The following is an 18,050-nucleotide window of genomic DNA, read 5'->3' on the forward strand; positions in this document are numbered from 1 at the left end:
GAAGTTGCCCCTACTATTAATGTTGAGAGCTCTGGCCCAAGGGACACCGGGCTTCCTTCGGAGGTGACTGTAAATAGAGATAATGCAGGCGAGGGTGTTCTTACTGATGTAAGTCCTTTAAGGACTATTTATCCTCCCACCTCGCCGGAAAGATAAATTGTAACAGTCATTAATGAAATATCAGTTTCCTCTTTTTTTCATATTTCTTGAAATTTATCTTTTGTATTTGCGATGTAAACTACATATTTTCATTCATAAGCTCTGAATTAATCTTAAGTTGCGAGCTCAGCTCTTAGCTGATAGTCTGAGAGATCAAATCTCGTACCTTTTTAATGGCAACTATCATGTCTGTTTTTTGCTTTTAGTCCTTCCTTCTTGGTTGTGACTTTGTATATTTGTTTTATATAAACTGATTTAGGCTTTGATTATAGCCTTTTCATCCTCCTAAGGATTTCTTCATTTATGAGTCCTTTTGGAGAGAGCTCGGCCTTTTTTATTAGCCTTTATACCTTCTGCTTTTGAGGATGTAAGTCTATCCGTGCTGGGAGCTCGGTCTTCAGCCTTGGTGAACATAGATCTATCCGAGCTGAGAGCGAGGCCTCTGGCTCTGTAGCTAAACTTTTATTGTTAGCATCTATTTTGAGATCGGCGCTTTTTTAGCTATTAGGCCTTGCGCCTTTTTAGTAGGTCGGAATCTGACTATCCGAGCTGGAAGTTCGGCTTCTTCCTTCGTACCTTGAGTTTTTGAGAAGATAAATCTATCCGAGCTGGGAGCTCGGTCTTTTTAGTAGGTCGGAATCTGACTATCCGAGTTTTTTTTTTTTTTTTTTTGAGCTCTGGGCTCTTCTCTTTCTGAGGTCGGAATTGGATTTTATAAGTTGTCCCTGCATATGGTGTGGGGAAATTTATCATTTCGGGAGGCTCTTAAGTCCTTTACCGACCTATTTTTGGTTCCAAGAGATCTTACGGGATCCTGGTTTTCTTTGAATTTCCGGGACGACCTCGGGGCCTCGCCGGTTGTTTTTGACTCCAGGAGATCTTACGGGATCCTGGTTTTCTTTGAATTTTCGGGACGACCTCGGGACCTCGCCGGTTGTTTTTTGTTTCCAGGAGATCTTACGGGATCCTGGTTTTCTTTGAATTTCCGGGACGACCTCGGGGCCTCGCCGGTTTTTTTTTTTTTTTTTTGTTTCCAGGAGATCTTACGGGATCCTGGTTTTCTTTGAATTTCCGGGACGACCTCGGGGCCTCGCCGGTTGTTTTTTTTTTTGTTTCCAGGAGATCTTACGGGATCCTGGTTTTCTTTGAATTTCCGGGACGACCTCGGGGCCTCGCCGGTTGTTTTTGACTCCAGGAGATCTTACGGGATCCTGGTTTTCTTTGAATTTCCGGGACGACCTCGGGGCCTCGCCGGTTGTTTTTTGTTTCCAGGAGATCTTACGAAATCCTGGTTTTCTTTGAATTTCCGGGACGACCTCGGGGCCTCGCCGGTTGTTTTTGACTCCAGGAGATCTTACGGGATCCTGGTTTTCTTTGAATTTCCGGGACGACCTCGGGGCCTCGCCGGTTGTCTTTGGTACTTACTTTGGGGTTTTGTACAAGATTCAGGCTCATTGGCCTTACTGTCGCTTCGTCATCTCAGCTGGTTTTTGTGCCTAACTGAGGTCTTGTTTTCAAGGGATCTTTCTGAGCCCTGTTTTTTCTTTTTCATGGAAAAATGTTTTTCACAAAGATAATCACATTGTATAAACAATTTTCATTTATTCATATTTGTCAAAATACAATGTTTTTCTTTACAAATATTTCAAGGGAAATACCTTTTTAAGTGCTGGATGTTCCAAGCGTGGGGCTCGGGGTTTCCTTGCATATCTTCAATTCGGTATACCCCGGGCTTAACCACTTTTGTCACCTTGAATGGACCTTCCCAGGTCGGTGCTAGCTTGCCTGCGGCTGCTCTTTTTCCTGTAGCTTCCAGGTTTCTTAAAGTCAGGTCTCCCACCTTCAAGCTTCTTTCTCTGACCTTTTGATTGTAATATCTTGCCGCTCGTTGTTGATAAGCAGCAGTTCGGACTTGGGCTTCTTCCCTAACTTCTTCAAGAGCATCTAAGTTGCTCCTTAATTTGTCCCCATTAGCATTCTCACTAACAAATTGAACTCGATGAGTGGGGATCTGCAACTCAACTGGGACTACAGCCTCTGTGCCATAAGCAAGTGTAAACGGGGTTTCTTGAGTGGGCGCTCTGGGAGTGGTTCGGAGTGCCCATAGAGTGCTATTGAGTTCTTCTGCCCAATTCTCCTTTGCGCCATCCAGCCGTTTCTTTAATCCTTGAAGGATAGCTCTATTAGTGACTTCCGTTTGGCCATTAGTCTGAGGATGAGCCACGGAGGAGAACTTATGCCATATGCCCATGTTCGTCGTGAAGGCTCTGAAAGTGCTGCAGTCAAATTGTCTGCCGTTGTCTGAGATAAGTACTCTTGGTATGCCAAATCTGCAGATGATATGTCCCCATACGAAATCTATCATCTTGCGAGCTGTGATTGTGGCTATTGCTTCTGCCTCTGGCCATTTCGAGAAATATTCCACAGCCACCACTACGAATTTCCTTTGCCCCGTAGTCTTGGGGAAAGGTCCCAGGATGTCAATTCCCCATTGTGAGAAAGGCCATGGACTGGATATGCTTGCTTGAGGAGTGGCAGGGGTCCTGATGGCATTAGCAAATCTCTGACATACGTCACACCTCCGGACAAACTCTTCTGCTTCTTTTTTAACAGTGGGCCAGTAGTATCCTTGCCTGAATATTTTGTTAGCTAATGTCCCTGCTCCCTCGTGAGCCCCACATAGGCCTCTATGTATTTCCTCCATTACCTTTGCAGCTTCTTCCGGACTCACACACCGGAGCCATGGGCTGGACTTCCCTTTTCTGTATAAAGTTCCCCTTATTACTTGGTAATTGGCAGCTCGAGCTGCTATCTTTTTGGCTTCAACTTTATCTTCGGGGAGTTCGCCCTTTTCCAAGTATCTCAGGTATGGAGTCATCCAAGTTGGGCTCTGTTCCACCTGCAGTACTGTGTTTGTCTTCTTGAAAGCAGGTGTGCTGACATGCTGTATGTATACTTCATCAGGGAGCTGCTCTAACTCTTCTTTGGTCAGTCGACTAAGCAGGTCTGCCTCCTCATTTTCATCTCGAGGTATCCTCTGAAATCTGGTAATAACTCCTCGGCTCGTGAGGTCGGCTTCCACAGTTTTTACTTTATCGAGATAACTCTGCATGATGGGATCTCTGGCCTGATATACTCCCGTCACCTGGTTGATCACCAGCTGAGAGTCACTATTCACCTCGAGGTCGGTTACCCCTATTTCCAAAGCTACCAACATTCCGTTCACCAAGGCTTCATATTCGGCCACATTATTAGAAGCTTTGAATTCTAGCCGTAAGGCATAACATACTTTAAAGCCCTCCGGCCCCTTAAGTATTATCCCAGCGCCACTGCCCTCAGAGCCTGATGCTCCGTCTACATATAGCTTCCAGCTGGACTCTTGGGAAAGCTCTCCCTCTCCTTCTTTTCTTGGTATCTCCGAGGATGATCCTTCCTTCTCCTCGTTGAATGAGCATTCTGCTATGAAGTCAGCCAGCGCTTGAGATTTTATAGCTGTCCGAGGTCGGTACTCCAGACAGTAAGGGCTGATTTCCACGGACCATGCTAACATCCGTCCTGAAGTTTCCGGCCTACGTAGGATCTTCTTTAAGGGTTGGTCCGTCATCACAACTCCTTGGTGGCCTTCCAGATAAACTTTGAATTTCCGGACTGCTAACAACAAGGCATACGCCAATTTTTCAATGTTCGAGTATCTGACCTCAGTGTCTCTGAGTACCTTGCTGACGTAGAAAACAGGTTTCTGCTCCCCTTCTTCCACTCTTACTAGTACTGCGCTGACTGCTTGCTCTGAGGCTGCCAAGTATATCAGGAGTTCTTCCCCTTTTATGGGGCTGCTGAGCACGTGAGGCGAGTTGAGGTATTCCTTAAGCTCTGTGAAGGCTTTTTGGCAGTCTTCTGTCCATTCAAAATTCGGAACCTTCCTCAATTTTTTGAAGAATGGCAAACACTTTTCTGCCGACCTTGACATAAATCGGTGAAGCGCCACTACTCTCCCGGTTAATCTCTGGACGTCCCTTACACAGGTCGGCTCTGGCATATTCAATATGGCTTCCACCTTCTCCGGATTGGGCTCAATGCCTTTTCCACTCACCATGTATCCCAAGAACATTCCTCCCCTGATGAAGAAAGCACACTTTGCTGGATTCAATTTCATCCTGTATTGATCTAACACCCCAAATATCTCCCTTAAATCCGTTATGTGTTGTTGAAAAGTTGAACTTTTAACCACCATGTCATCCACATACACTTCTACATTCCTGCCGATCTGGTTCTTAAAGATTTTATTCATTAATCGTTGGTAAGTTGCCCCGGCGTTTCTTAATCCGAAGGGCATAGCTCTGTAGCAGTAAGTCCCATCTTCAGTTATAAATGAGGTCTTCTCCTCATCCGTCTTTTCCATTGGGATTTGGTGGTAACCAGACATAGCATCCAAAGAAGACATATAATCAAAACCGGCCGTTGAGTCGACCATCTTATTAATATCGGGGAGGGGGTAACAATCTTTAGGGCAGGCCTTATTCAGGTCGGTAAAATCTATACACATCCTGTATTTGCCATTGGCTTTTTTGACTAACACAGGATTCGCCAACCACTGTGGGTACATAACCTCCCTAATAAAGCCTGCCTCTTCTAGCTTCTGCACTTCTTCCTGGGTAGCCTGCTGCTTCTCTCTTCCCACTACTCTCTTCTTTTGCTTTACTGGTCTGGCCTCGGGGAGGACATTCAATCGGTATGTCATCACTTTGGGGTCAATTCCCGGCATGTCTGAGGGCTTCCATGCGAAGGTCGACGCGTGACCTCGGATCAGGGTCATGACTTCACCTTTTTGTTCTTTGGTGAGGCTGGCATTAAAACTGAAGACCTTGCTTGCATCTGCTTCTGATAAGGGGAAAGTCTCCAACTCTCCGACTGGCTCTGTTCGGGCTTCTTTTGTTTCATCTCTGACCTCCAGAACTTCCGAGTCAAGTGCTTCTCCAGTTGAGCTTGGCTCTGTTACTGTGGCCAAGTATACCGCCCTTGCTTCTTCCTGGCTGCCCCGGACCATTCCCACTCCTTCTTCCGTTGGGAACTTGAGTGCCAAATACCTGATGCTAGTGACAACTTCAAAGTTGAACAACGCCGGCCTCCCCAAAATCGCATTGTAGCTCAGTGGGAGTTTGACCACCAAAAACACCTCATGATGGGTGCGAGCTCTGGGTCCTTCTCCCAAGGTAAGGGCCAGCTTCACCTTCCCTTCTACAAGTACCGGTGCTCCTCCGATCCCTTTGATGGGTGACTGGTCCCGAACCAGCTGTTCCTCTGGGATTTCCATCTGCTGGAAAACCCGATATGGCAATAAATTGACCTTACTCCCATCATCCACCAGAACCTTCTTCACCCGAAAATTATGAATGACTGCTTCAATGACAAGCGCGTCATCATGGGGCATCTGAATGCCCTGTGCATCTTCCGAAGAGAAAGCGATGGTCATGGGAGAGTGTTCAACGATCTGCATAACCTCGCCATTGCTGGTCTCCCCTTCCCAATTTCTCTTCTTTCCTCGACGGTTCATCCGTCCTCCAGTTCCTCCAACAATCATATTAATAGTCCCACTGGACCCATCATTCACTGGTCCAGCTCCAGTTCTCCTGGGCATCTGGGCTACCGGACCGGGTTGAGGCCTCTGCCCCTCCGGTTTCTTCACAAAATTTTTGAGGTGCCCCCTTTTTATCAATCTTTCAATCTCCGCGATTAACTGAAAATAGTTATTTGTATCGTGGCCATGCGTCCGGTGGTACTGACAATACTTGTCAGGATTCCTCTGATCTGCTTCCGACTTCAAAGGTTTGGGCCACTGGAGAAACTCCTTATCCTGGACAGCCATGAGCACCTCGGCTCTGGACGCATTTAATGGAGTCGGTTTCTCCGGGACCCAAGGAGGGAGCACTCTTGGTTCATGAGCCCTGAGAGGAGGGGGAGGCCTTTGATCCCTTCTTTCCCAGGCCTGCTTGTACGGCTCAGGCCTCTTTCCATGCTTCTTCTCGTGTTTCTCCGGCCTCCCCTCCTCCGGGGCTTTCTCTTTTCCTGCCACCCCTTTGGCAAATCTACTCGTTACTAAGGCGTCATCCTGCCTTATATACTTTTCCGCCCTCTTCATCAACTCAGCCAGTGAGGTCGGAGGTTTCCTGCTCAGAGAACCAAAGAACTCGGCAGAGGTTGTTCCCTTTTGCATGGCCTCTACCGCCCTTCCTTCGTCAAGCTCGGGAATCTGCAGGGCCTCCGTATTGAAACGGGCGACATACTCTCTAAGGGATTCACCAGCTTTTTGTCTCACAGTTTCCAGATAGCTCGTCTTCCTATCTGCTGGCACCCCGGCTACGAACCGGCTAATGAAGCGGGTGGCAAGATCTCCGAAACTTTTAATGCTTCCGGCCTCCAGGCTGTTGAACCATGCCCTCGCTGGTCCCGAGAGCGTTGTTGGGAACACCTTGCACATCAGAGCATCTGACAGAGTTTGCAACTCCATGAAGGTCTTATAGTTCATGACATGCTCTCTCGGGTTACCAGCCCCATTATAGGCCGCCATCGGCGGCATCATAAACTTTTTGGGAACGGTCTCCTGTTGCATTAACTTTGAGAAGGGAGAAGAAGTAGGCAAGGAGGTTTGACTCTGATCTTTCTTACCTAGCTCGGCTAGGAGCTGCTCCTTCAACCTTTTCAGCTTTTGGTTCATTTTCTCGTCTTCCGGGCTGGATCTTTTGCCCAAACTACATTCTTCCTCCTCTGTTTCAGTTCCCGTTTCCCTGGTTGTTTCAGCAGAATAGTCGTCTACCTCTTCATTTTCTATCAACTCTCTTGCCCTTCTCCCATGGATTCGGGCCTCCGGTTCTTCCTCTTCTCCGGCATCGTGGTTGTTAGTTTGGAGGCGGGCAGAGGTAGGTTGGGGTTCATCGGTTCTGGGTTCCTCCACTACTGGGAGTGCGTTTACTGGGGTGCTAAGTCCCCTTTGTTGCATTATCTGCCCCAACCAGTGAGCAGTGGTTTGTAGCTGGAGAGCCATGGTTTGAATGTCTTGGTTAGACAGGGTCATGGTGGGAGTATTCCCTGCCAAGCTTGGCGAGGGATTAAGAGAAATAGGTGTTTGGTTATTCAACGTTGTAGGGCTAGAAAAGGAGAACTGCTGCCCATCTTGGGCAGAGCTCAGGTCATTTGGAATATTAAGGTTACTTTCTTGGTGGTTTGCCATCGTGGATCTCAGTGGGTTTTGAAAGTGAAAACTCCAGTGATGAAAAGATCTCCTTCGTTTCCCACAGACGGCGCCAATTGATGATCTGAGATCCAATAGAATAGGGTTTTACAAGGGTTTTGTATTACTGAATAAGGCTTAAGCTTTCTGAGGAGGGGACTCCTCTTTTATACATTGTCTTGCTTGCTGGTTACGTGTAAAGGTCTCTCCAGGATTGGGCCACGCGTCTCTGCCATGCGGATTCGGAGGTACTAGGGTATCAGCCGCCTGCTCCATGCGTAACGGCCTCTGATTCTCCTCGTGCGTACGTTCGAGCGGATCTGCCAGGCTGTCTGGTGAATATTTTTCTGGATCCTGGGCTGGGCCGAGAGTTGGGCCGGACGCTAAGCCTGAGTGGAGAGGGCCTGCTTCATGTGGGCCGGGCCGGCTTGAGCGAAGAAGATGGGTCGAGCCCGGCCTTGAGGGTTGGATGAGCCAGGCTTGTTATGTATATCAGGTGTGTGGGCCTCTACGTCATGGGCCTTGGGCTGTGGTCAAGCCCCTGACCCGGGGTGAAGGAATCCAGCGGTCATCACTAGTTATACGCTGAATATTTTATTTTTAATGAAAATAAAAATTTTTGATTTTTATATGTAATTTTTTTATAATAGATTTGATGGTTGCTTCTCGATTTATAGATAATAATTTGGAGGAAATATTTCGTTAATATGAAAGAGTTATATATTCATTTTTGTGGTTGATTTTTTTTTAAATTTTATTAATTCGATTATTTTGAAAAATAATATTCAATGAAAGTTTACTAGTTATTATGGTTTTCGAAATCGTAATGACGACGTTAGTTTTAAAATTTTATTCGAATTTTATGTCGTAAAAACTCTCTGTCGTGGCTTTATTCGGAAGATTTTAGTGATTTATGCTCGAGAAATGAAAAAGAATGAAGAGTATTTTTGTCAAATTATCTAATGCAATTATTTGATTTTAAATGATTGTAAAATTTTATTAGACTATATAACTGAGATTTATGTTAAATGGATTCATCATAATACTATTTTAATTACTAATACTTTGACTAAAAAATCTATTTAGATATAATGATCTCTCTATTTGAGATAATATTTTTTTTTATTTGATAAAATTTATTTGATAGAATTTTATTAATATAATAAATAATTTTGATTTAAAAAAATATTAATTTATATTTTTATTCATCATTTATATTTAATGTTTTGTGATTCATATAAAAAAAATTTTAACAAGTGGACTCGTTTTCTCGACACAAATCATCTAGTAAAATGTATAATAATTTTTAATTAATATTAAAATAAATAATTTTTATCTATTAAATTATGATTTTTTTAAAAAACAGTCTAGAATTATTTATAAAATTCAACTATTAGCTTCGAAATTATCAATTCCATTTACTTTTATTAAATGTTAAATATATTTTTTTAAAATTAATTATATTTTTTTAAATAAAGATTGAGAATTAAAGAATAAAATTTAAAATCTCTTATATTTATTCAGGTATTTATAAGTGTAAAGTTAATTAAATTTTTAAAATTGATTTTATTAATATCAGGCTAACTAAATTTTATATATAAACTATTTAATTTTTTTAAAAATTTTAACAAGCAGTTCATGACTTTTTATTTTATTATTTTGTAATATGACAATGACTTAAAAAATTAAAATAAAAATCGGGTCCAAATAATTGAATTAAACAACAATGTTATCATGCAATTTCGGAATTGTTAATGCAAATAATATGAAATAAGTTACTAAATTAAGAACACATTAATTAGTCTTTAATTTTTTTAAATTGTGAACTATTTAATTTCTTATATAAATTTTAGAAAATAAAAGGTTGTTTTTTTAAAATTATAAAAATTAAATAATTATAATTTTAAAATTATAAAAATTAATTTGAAATAAATGAGCAATATTTGATTTAAATCGAAAATATTAATTGAATTGAATTAATTTAAAATTTTTATTTAATTTTTTATTTATTTAAATTTGATTTTTAATTTTAAAAATCTTAATTATTTTAATTGAATTTAGTTTTGATAAAAAAATAAAAAAATAAATCGATTAATAATAATATATTATTTTTAATAATAAAGAGAGATTAAATTATAATTGATATTAAAATATTTTAATTAAATTTTAAAATATAAAAATAAAATACAAAAAATAAAAAAATTATTAAAAAAACTAATCAATCAAATTAAATTAAATTAGACTATAATTCAGTTTTTATTCAAAATTAATTTAATTTTATTTTTATAAATATTAAAATTTTAATTTTTAATTTATTTAATTTTTAAAAATGAAAACTAATTAATGCGCTTTTAAAAATAGAGGATGAAGTAAATAGTTCCACTAAACCAAATAGCTCAAACTTTTCAAAATTTAAATAGTCTTAATTTGACTTTATAATCAAATAAATCATGATAATCGGAGTTCTATTTTAATAAAATATTATTTGATGTCAATTTTAGATATAAAAAGTTATTTATTATTTATATTTAATAATTAATAATTTCAATATTTAAATAAAATAAAATTTTATTATTAAAAATATAATTTATTAGGTTAGGATTTATTTAAAATAAAATATAAATTCAGGGTTTTATTTAACTAAAAATTGCATGTAGAGAAAAACTAAAGAAACAACCCAACCCAACCCAATCGGAGCATCCAAGGAACTGGATTTTCCACCAGAGCTGTAGCTACCGCCAACTGGCCCAACTCCTATCCAAGCCTTTAACAATTGCCGCACTAAGAAAGGGCAGAATCCCCCTTTCCACTATCAGATCTCATCGGAAAAAAACTAACAGTAATTGTATGCAACGGCAAGGTTAGGCTTCGAGTTTCTATACTTTAAACAAATTGCATACAGACTCTTCGACGGCGAGCTGATACAGCTTGAGAGAAGCCACTCATCGAAAGGAATGACCATCAATTGCTCAGAGATTCCACCACCCATGCATGCAAGAAAACTTCAAGAAACTCCTCCTACAAATTGACAGAAGCCCCTCAACTTAAAAAGTAACCGGACGAAGATATAAGATCTGTTGCAGTGCAGCCAAAACTAAGAAATAAAAATGGAAAAGAAAACAGGTTTCCCTGTCGAGTGGGCAAGGGAAGCTCATCCCTTCTCTTTACTTTCTAAAAAAATCAAATAGAATCGAAAAACAAGAGTATGAAAGAGAAGAAAAAGAAAAAAAAGTATTTTTATATTCATCCGAGAAACTGGAGGGAGAAGTTCAAGAGAGTCAAAGTGGTTTGTTCTTTCATTATTCCCATGGTAGATCTAAAATTAAGGTATTGTAAGAGAAAAGTTGTTTGCTGAGAAATTACACTCAGCTTTCTAACTTACTTCTCTTCACGAAGTTTTTCTTTGGAATTCAACAACCCTCCCCTCCTTTCTGCTTATTAATTATTCTCCTTTTTATAACTTCATGCATGTGTTTCCAGTCTTCAATCCCACTGCCACACAAATCTATAATTCTGTGTCAACTACGACTAAAGTTAAAGATACTTAAAAAACTTATATTCTCTAATTTATTTTTATTTTTATTTTTAATTAAAATTATTATAATTTTGATAATAATCTTTAAAAAAAATATTTTCAATCACTTGCATTAACGAAACTTTATCATATATATTATAATATTTTCTTGATAAATTTTTTTTACATTTAAACTTCATTTATTTTTAAAAAATAACTTATTTTTTATTATTTAAAAAATAAAATATATAATGAATTTATATATATAAATGTTAGTAAAATTATCAAAATACAGAAAATAATTTTCTTTATAATGATTTTTTTGTTGACTAATTTTTCTACATGTTTCAAATGCTACAAAATTTATGAAAAATATAGAAAAAAATATTTTTTTTATAAAATAAACAGAGTCTTAATTTTTTATTATAAAAAATATAATTATTTAATCATAAAATTTTATAAAATATAACTATTAATTAAATTCTTAAACTTTAAAAATATAATTATAATATAAACCTTAAAAATTCATATCTTATGTAATTTATGTCTGCTCATATATATTAAATAATTATATTTTTATGAAAATAATATGTTAAAAATTAATGCCTCAATTAATTTTTTCGTAAAATTCAGACAAATTATAAATTTAGTCAAATGAAAAAAACAAAGAAAAGAAAGAAAGTCAGTCCTCACCATTTCAGTCCGAGCGTGAATGATGAACCTGAATCTGCGGTTTCTAAATTTCTGACTTGGAGTGTAGGCACTGCCTGCCCGCATTCAAACAAACAGATGGTATTTTTGATTAATTATAATAATAATAATAATTATTATTAGATAAAAAGCTAATATTTATGTTTTAATAAAAAAACATTTTTAATTTTTAAATGTATTGTATTGTATTGTCTCAACTATTTTAATTAAATGCATTCTAATTTTAATTTAAAATTAAAATTAAATATCAAAGTTTTATATAAAACATGGAGCAGATGCTATTGAGGCAATTTTACCTAAAACATAATATTTTAATTTTAAAAAATAAAAATGATATTTGAAAAGTGTAAATTTTTAAATTTTATTTTAAGTGGTTTTCAATGTCTAAAACTTTAATTAATCAACTGAAAATTGTTGGAATAATAAATATAAAATTAAATGATTATTGCGTTATACATAGGATGTTTTAAAATCTAATTGGTTTTATTAGTATTTATTTATTTAGTAGCAATCGTTTTTTTAAATGGTTATTTAATACTCTTTATTTCATTAATTAAGAAAAAAATAATAATTAATATAATAAATGCTTTTCAAATTAATGGAGAATTTTTAAGTGTACGTGGTGAAGAGATATTAAAATATATTTTATTTAATTTTTTTTTAATGTGAAACTCATTTATTTTATTTTTATTTTAATTCATAATTTGAATACAACGAATGATGGTTGTTGCATTTCATTTTTCTATATTAGTGACTTGGCGTGAATGTGATGAGAAAAGGCTTTATCACGGTGCCACAAGTAAAGGTCACCGTCCAAAGCCCATCCGACAAATTCTAAGTGTCCTTGATCCGTGCTGTCTCAGAAATTTAAGTTCCACACTTCTCTTTCCCAGCCACCCGCTTCTCCTAAGCGCATTGATTTTTTTCTAATTCCCTATTTTTAAAAAAAATAATAAAAGAAATATTATTAACGCAAAGCGATTAAGAAAACTATATACGAGGAATAGGGACATGAACCCAAGCTCCTTGACCTGACTCAATGAATCGATGTTGCTAGAACATGAGCGATATCATTCGCAGATCTGTGAATAAAAGCACATTTTACTTTCTTATAACTGGATAGAAGCAATTTATAAAGTTTGAACTAAAAGATAAAAAAGTGATAAATCATCTAATAAAGCATCGTTAATGGACACAATAAAAATCTAGCATCCGATTAGCATCCGATTCGAAAAGAACTCGATTCCATCCGCACTCTTTAATGAATCTAATTCCCTATTTAAGCTGTTGGCATTTGGCCATTTTCCTTCACTCCACGCCCAACAACATACCAATTTCATCCAAATCCATCTTCTCACCCTCTTTTGCGTTTATTAACTATGGATTTGCTCCCAAAATGCAACGCAAATTATGTTCCTCTAACGCCTCTAACCTTCTTGAAGAGAGCTGCTGACGTTTATGCCAACCGCACCTCCGTTATCTATGAAGGTACTCGTTTCACTTGGCGACAAACGTACCACCGTTGCCGCCGTCTCGCTGCTTCTCTCCACTCCCTGAACATTGTCAAGAACGATGTTGTAAGTATTTTAGCTTCATCATCCCTGTATATATGGATATATATCTCACATGTAGAAGAATACAAAATTGTCATTTACTCTGCATGGTTCTGCTGTAGGTGTCGGTGCTGGCTCCAAATATTCCAGCTATGTATGAGATGCACTTTGCAGTTCCCATGGCAGGAGCTGTCCTCAACGCCATCAATACTAGGCTCGATGCTAAGACTATAGCCACCATTCTCCGCCACTCTGAAGCGAAAGTCTTCTTTGTGGACTATCAGTTTGTTCCTTTGGCACGAGAGGCCCTACGCTTGCTGATGGGTGATCACTCTCAGGATTTTGTTTCATTTGAATCAAGTTTTCCTTTGGTTATTGTTATTGATGATATTGACTCTCCCACTGGTGTCCGGCTTGGTGAGTTAGAGTATGAACAACTTGTTCATAAGGGAAATCCTAATTATGTCGTTGAAGATATCCAAGATGAATGGGATCCTATAGCCTTGAATTATACTTCTGGAACAACCTCAGAGCCTAAAGGAGTTGTGTATAGCCACAGAGGTGCCTACCTTAGCACTCTCAGCCTTATTCTTGGCTGGGAAATGGGAACTGAACCTGTCTATCTTTGGACACTCCCCATGTTCCACTGCAATGGCTGGACCTTCACTTGGGGAATCGCTGCACGCGGCGGAACCAATGTCTGCCTGCGCAACATCACCTCTTATGACATGTACCGCAACATTTCTCTTCACAAAGTCACCCACATGTGTTGTGCACCCATCGTTTTCAACATCCTTCTTGAAGCCAAACCTCACGAGCGCAGCCAAATAACTCCCCCTGTTCAAGTACTCACCGGAGGTGCACCACCGCCGGCCTCACTGCTTGAAAAGATAGAACCACTGGGATTCCACGTTACACATGCATATGGATTAACAGAAGCCACTGGACCAGCGTTGGTTTGCGAGTGGCAAGCCAAGTGGAACCAGCTCCCCCGAGGTGCTCAAGCAAAACTCAAGGCAAGGCAAGGGATCAGTATTCTAACTCTTGCTGATGTTGACGTGAAGGATCTAAAGACAATGAATAGCGTTTCTCGAGATGGAAAAAGTATAGGGGAGATTGTCCTGCGAGGAAGTAGCATCATGAAAGGATACTTCAAGGATCCAAATGCTACCTCTAAAGCATTAAAAAACGGATGGTTCGCTACAGGGGATGTTGGGGTCGTCCACCCAGATGGGTACCTGGAAATCAAAGACCGATCAAAGGATGTGATCATATCTGGTGGTGAAAATATCAGCAGCGTGGAATTGGAATCTGTACTCTACAGGCATCCAAGAGTCCTAGAGGCAGCTGTGGTGGCGATGCCGCACCCTCTATGGGGAGAAAGTCCTTGTGCTTTTGTTGCCATTAAAAAGAACGCAGATGGGAAAACAGATGACGTTAAAGAATCTGATATCATAGCCTATTGCCGGAAGAATCTTCCGCGTTTCATGGTTCCAAAGAAGGTGGAGTTCTTGCCGGAGCTACCCAAGACAGCAACCGGGAAAATTCAAAAATTTCAATTAAGGACTTTGGCGAAAACTTTTGAGGTGTCCAAGAGCAGAGTTGTAAATCAGAATCTTCCCAGCAAAAAGAACGGCCAATCTAATCAAAGCAATACGGAAATACCTAGATGTACAGCTCAGCCTCACGAACATGTTCTTGCCATGTCTCGTCTTTGAACAGCTTTTAATTATTTAATTATTAATTAAATATTTGTCTTTTAGATAAGTACTAAGTGTCAAACATCTTTGAACTTTTGTTATGATTGACGGAAATTGATATGAAATTTTAGAATGTCTTTAATGTTAAAGTCAATTGTAAGCCAATTGTTTTACCTCAGCATCTCTAATTTTCTAAACATTAGGGGAAGAAGGAAGTCAGAATTTAAGGAGAAGGGACCATAAGCTTCATTGTAGATGTGATGGATCGAGAATATCTCAAAGCAAAAATAAAATCAAGATGATGAACTAAGAAAATTCCCATGAAAAGAAAATTGCTAGTTGCACAAGAGATTCCCTTCTGGTTTGGTTTTTAAAAATTAGGTACTCCTCTGTTGCCCCATCTCTTTCAAATTTCTAACTTCAGTCCTTTCCTTCCAAATCTGTTTTTTTGTCAAGGGATATGGTAGATTCATTAAAAATAGACTTAGGCTAAACCCAATACAACCCAACAGGCTTAGAAACAAAAAAAAAAAAAAAAAAAAAAAAGCACAAGAAACTTCTAAAACAGGTCCAAAGTCCACATGTTCAGAAATCCTAGCAGATAGAATGAAGAACAGCATGAGTGATATAATCTCCATTAAATTAATAAAAATAATAAATAATGATATCACATGCAAAACATGGATCACAATCAGGATTTCATTTATATTTAATTAATATTTTTATATTTTCTAATTTTAATATTAAATAATTTATTTTAGTTAACATAAAAAACAATATTTAATATAATTATAAAAGGAAAAACAGCATGAGTGACTGTCCATGACATCTGGTTATTGGTGGCAATTCTTATTAATAATCTTGAAAATCAAATATGAAGAAATTAATATTTATTGATTTATCCTTATTAATAATTTGTTCCAAGGAGGATAAATTTTTATTTTTTAATTTAGAAAAAATAATTAAATTATACACGTGTAGGTTAACGTTAGTAACGGGTCAACTTTGGAATAAAATTTAAAATTATAGCATTGAATGAGACCCATATGCAAATATAATTAATTAAATTGGAAGATCAGAATAAAGCAATTAAATTAATAGTTTAATGAAAAAAATTATATTATATCATAACAAGTTAACATTTAAATTTATTTTTTATTTCTAAAATAATTCATGAAATTAAAAAAAAAAACTTTTAGTAGAATATTTAATTCTAATAAGATTTAAAATTTTTTTTTATTGGATACTTTTGAATTTTAAAAACAATGACAAGAATTTCAATCTCTTTCATTGAAGATATTTGAAAAAAAAAAAAAAAAGAGATTGGAATATCGGATATTTAATTTTGCTTAATTAGGTAATATCCAAATAATATCCCACGCAAACTGTCATCATCATATAGTTTATTTATACATTTAATTAATTATTTTAATGGGATTGATTTGGACACCATAATGTTTTCTAATTTTTTTAAAAATATTTCTGATGAATAATTTTTTAATTTAAAATTAATTAGTGATTCGCACACACAAACATATATAAAAGTTAAAAAAAATCCATCTAAAAATGTGATTTCTTTTTTGAAATGGAAAAATTGCGATTTACCTATTAATTAAATTATCAATAAATCTCTGACAAAAAAATTACCAATAAAATGAAGATGACATTATAATTTAAATATATTTAATATAAATATTAAATTTATAAATATTATAATATAATTATTTATATTAGTAAAGGCCAAAAACTAAAGTCAAACTGTGATGCTCTGATATTCAAAAAATAAAATTCATAGTAGTTATATAAGTTTAAATAGAGAGAGAGGAATTCTTTTTTTTTTTTCTATTTTTTTTATCTGTTAATAATGTCTAATGGCCTCTCTGCTATAATGCCATCTGTTTCTGTCATCCAAACTCGTACGTACAAATAATTCAGAGATCATTTTCATGCCAAACGACCATTTAATTCATTCCGGATTGTATGCGGGCAGAGTTGCGAAGTGATTAGGCCTGATGTCTTTTATCATGTCATGTCATCGAGTTGAATTCTTTCTTGTGAGATTTGTACTCGCAGACGGTCCGATCTATCCCTAAGTCCGAGTAAGAATCGAAAGTGTTGGACCAACCAAACGAGACAGGCTTTTGAAAGTTTTGGGCTAATTTCTCCTCGTTTGAGCTTGGTCCAACCTGAAGCGCATGAGCCCAACGACCATCAAACTGGATCATCTTAAAATAATTATCGGTAACGTTCATAGAATGGAGGATTCGTAATATATATTAATTAATTAATATCATAAGATAAAGGTTAACTTCCCAAGCAAGATAATCCCCTCTTTTGTCGTTTAATAAAAAATAAAATGTACAATCAACTTCTAAATCTTTCAACTTTTCTCAAATGTTGACTCAACTTGCTGCTTAAGAGAGAAGGGAATAGAAGAAATGGATGAGAAGAAAAATAGCTAAAATTACTATATTTTCAATTATTTAATTTATTTATATTCTCTTTTGTGATACATAACAATATTATAATGAAAAACTAATAAAATAAAAATACTTAAATATAGAAAGACATATTCCTTAGATTAAGGAGATGTTTACTTCAAAGTATCTTAATTTCATGAGAATCTCATTAAATTTAGCAATATAACGTTGGTCAGCTGTCTGCTCGAGCAGAGCTGTTCCGTCTCCGATAAATTTGAAGAAAATTGATTTGTATATAATATAGTTAGCATGAAATTATTAAATAATTTAAGTTAATCATTTTGAGTCGAGTGAAAAATGGATCCAAAAGTTATTTGAATCAGTTTAGACCAGACTGTTTCAATTGATATCAGAACTATCCTGGGTCAGACAAATTGTACAGAGCTAGTGGGCCTGCGAGGAAAGGACTACCCATGAGAGACGAGGTGGAGCCGTACGAGGTACTAACAAACCACAATACTCAAGGGTCCGGTCATAGTTAGAAATTGTAATCGATTTAGTTGTGATGAGAACGTCGCAAATTTAGTCTTACTGAATATAACAGTCAGTTGCATGCTTGAGACAGAGCTGTTCCATCCCATATCGATAGATTTGAAGAAAATTGATTTGTATATAATAGGTAACACGAAACTACTAAATAGTTTGTATTAACCATTTTGGATCAAATGAAAAGTGAATTCAAAAGTTATTTGGGCCAATTTAAGAAAG

At 36.9% G+C, this 18,050-nt stretch overlaps 1 protein-coding gene across 1 annotated transcript; it reads left to right on the top strand.

The window, feature by feature from the left end:
- The first annotated feature begins 12,934 nt into the window (after positions 1 to 12,934).
- LOC110622903 (trans-cinnamate:CoA ligase, peroxisomal) lies at positions 12,935 to 15,027 on the top strand. Its single transcript, XM_021767626.2, has 2 exons — positions 12,935 to 13,186; positions 13,285 to 15,027. Exons 1-2 carry the CDS (start codon positions 12,989 to 12,991, stop codon positions 14,878 to 14,880), a joined length of 1,794 nt encoding a protein of 597 aa, XP_021623318.1. The 5' UTR covers positions 12,935 to 12,988; the 3' UTR covers positions 14,881 to 15,027.
- Positions 15,028 to 18,050: the final 3,023 nt, after the last annotated feature.

The sequence above is a fragment of the Manihot esculenta genome, chromosome 1 (assembly GCF_001659605.2).
Source record: "Manihot esculenta cultivar AM560-2 chromosome 1, M.esculenta_v8, whole genome shotgun sequence".
Taxonomy (NCBI): Eukaryota; Viridiplantae; Streptophyta; class Magnoliopsida; order Malpighiales; family Euphorbiaceae; genus Manihot; species Manihot esculenta.

Coding starts and splice junctions, on each gene's coding strand:
- LOC110622903 (XM_021767626.2), top strand. CDS start 12,989: ATGGATTTGCTCCCAAAATGCAACGCAAATTATGTTCCTCTAACGCCT. Junction 13,187..13,284: donor ACATTGTCAAGAACGATGTT/GTAAGTATTTTA, acceptor GTTCTGCTGTAG/GTGTCGGTGCTGGCTCCAAA.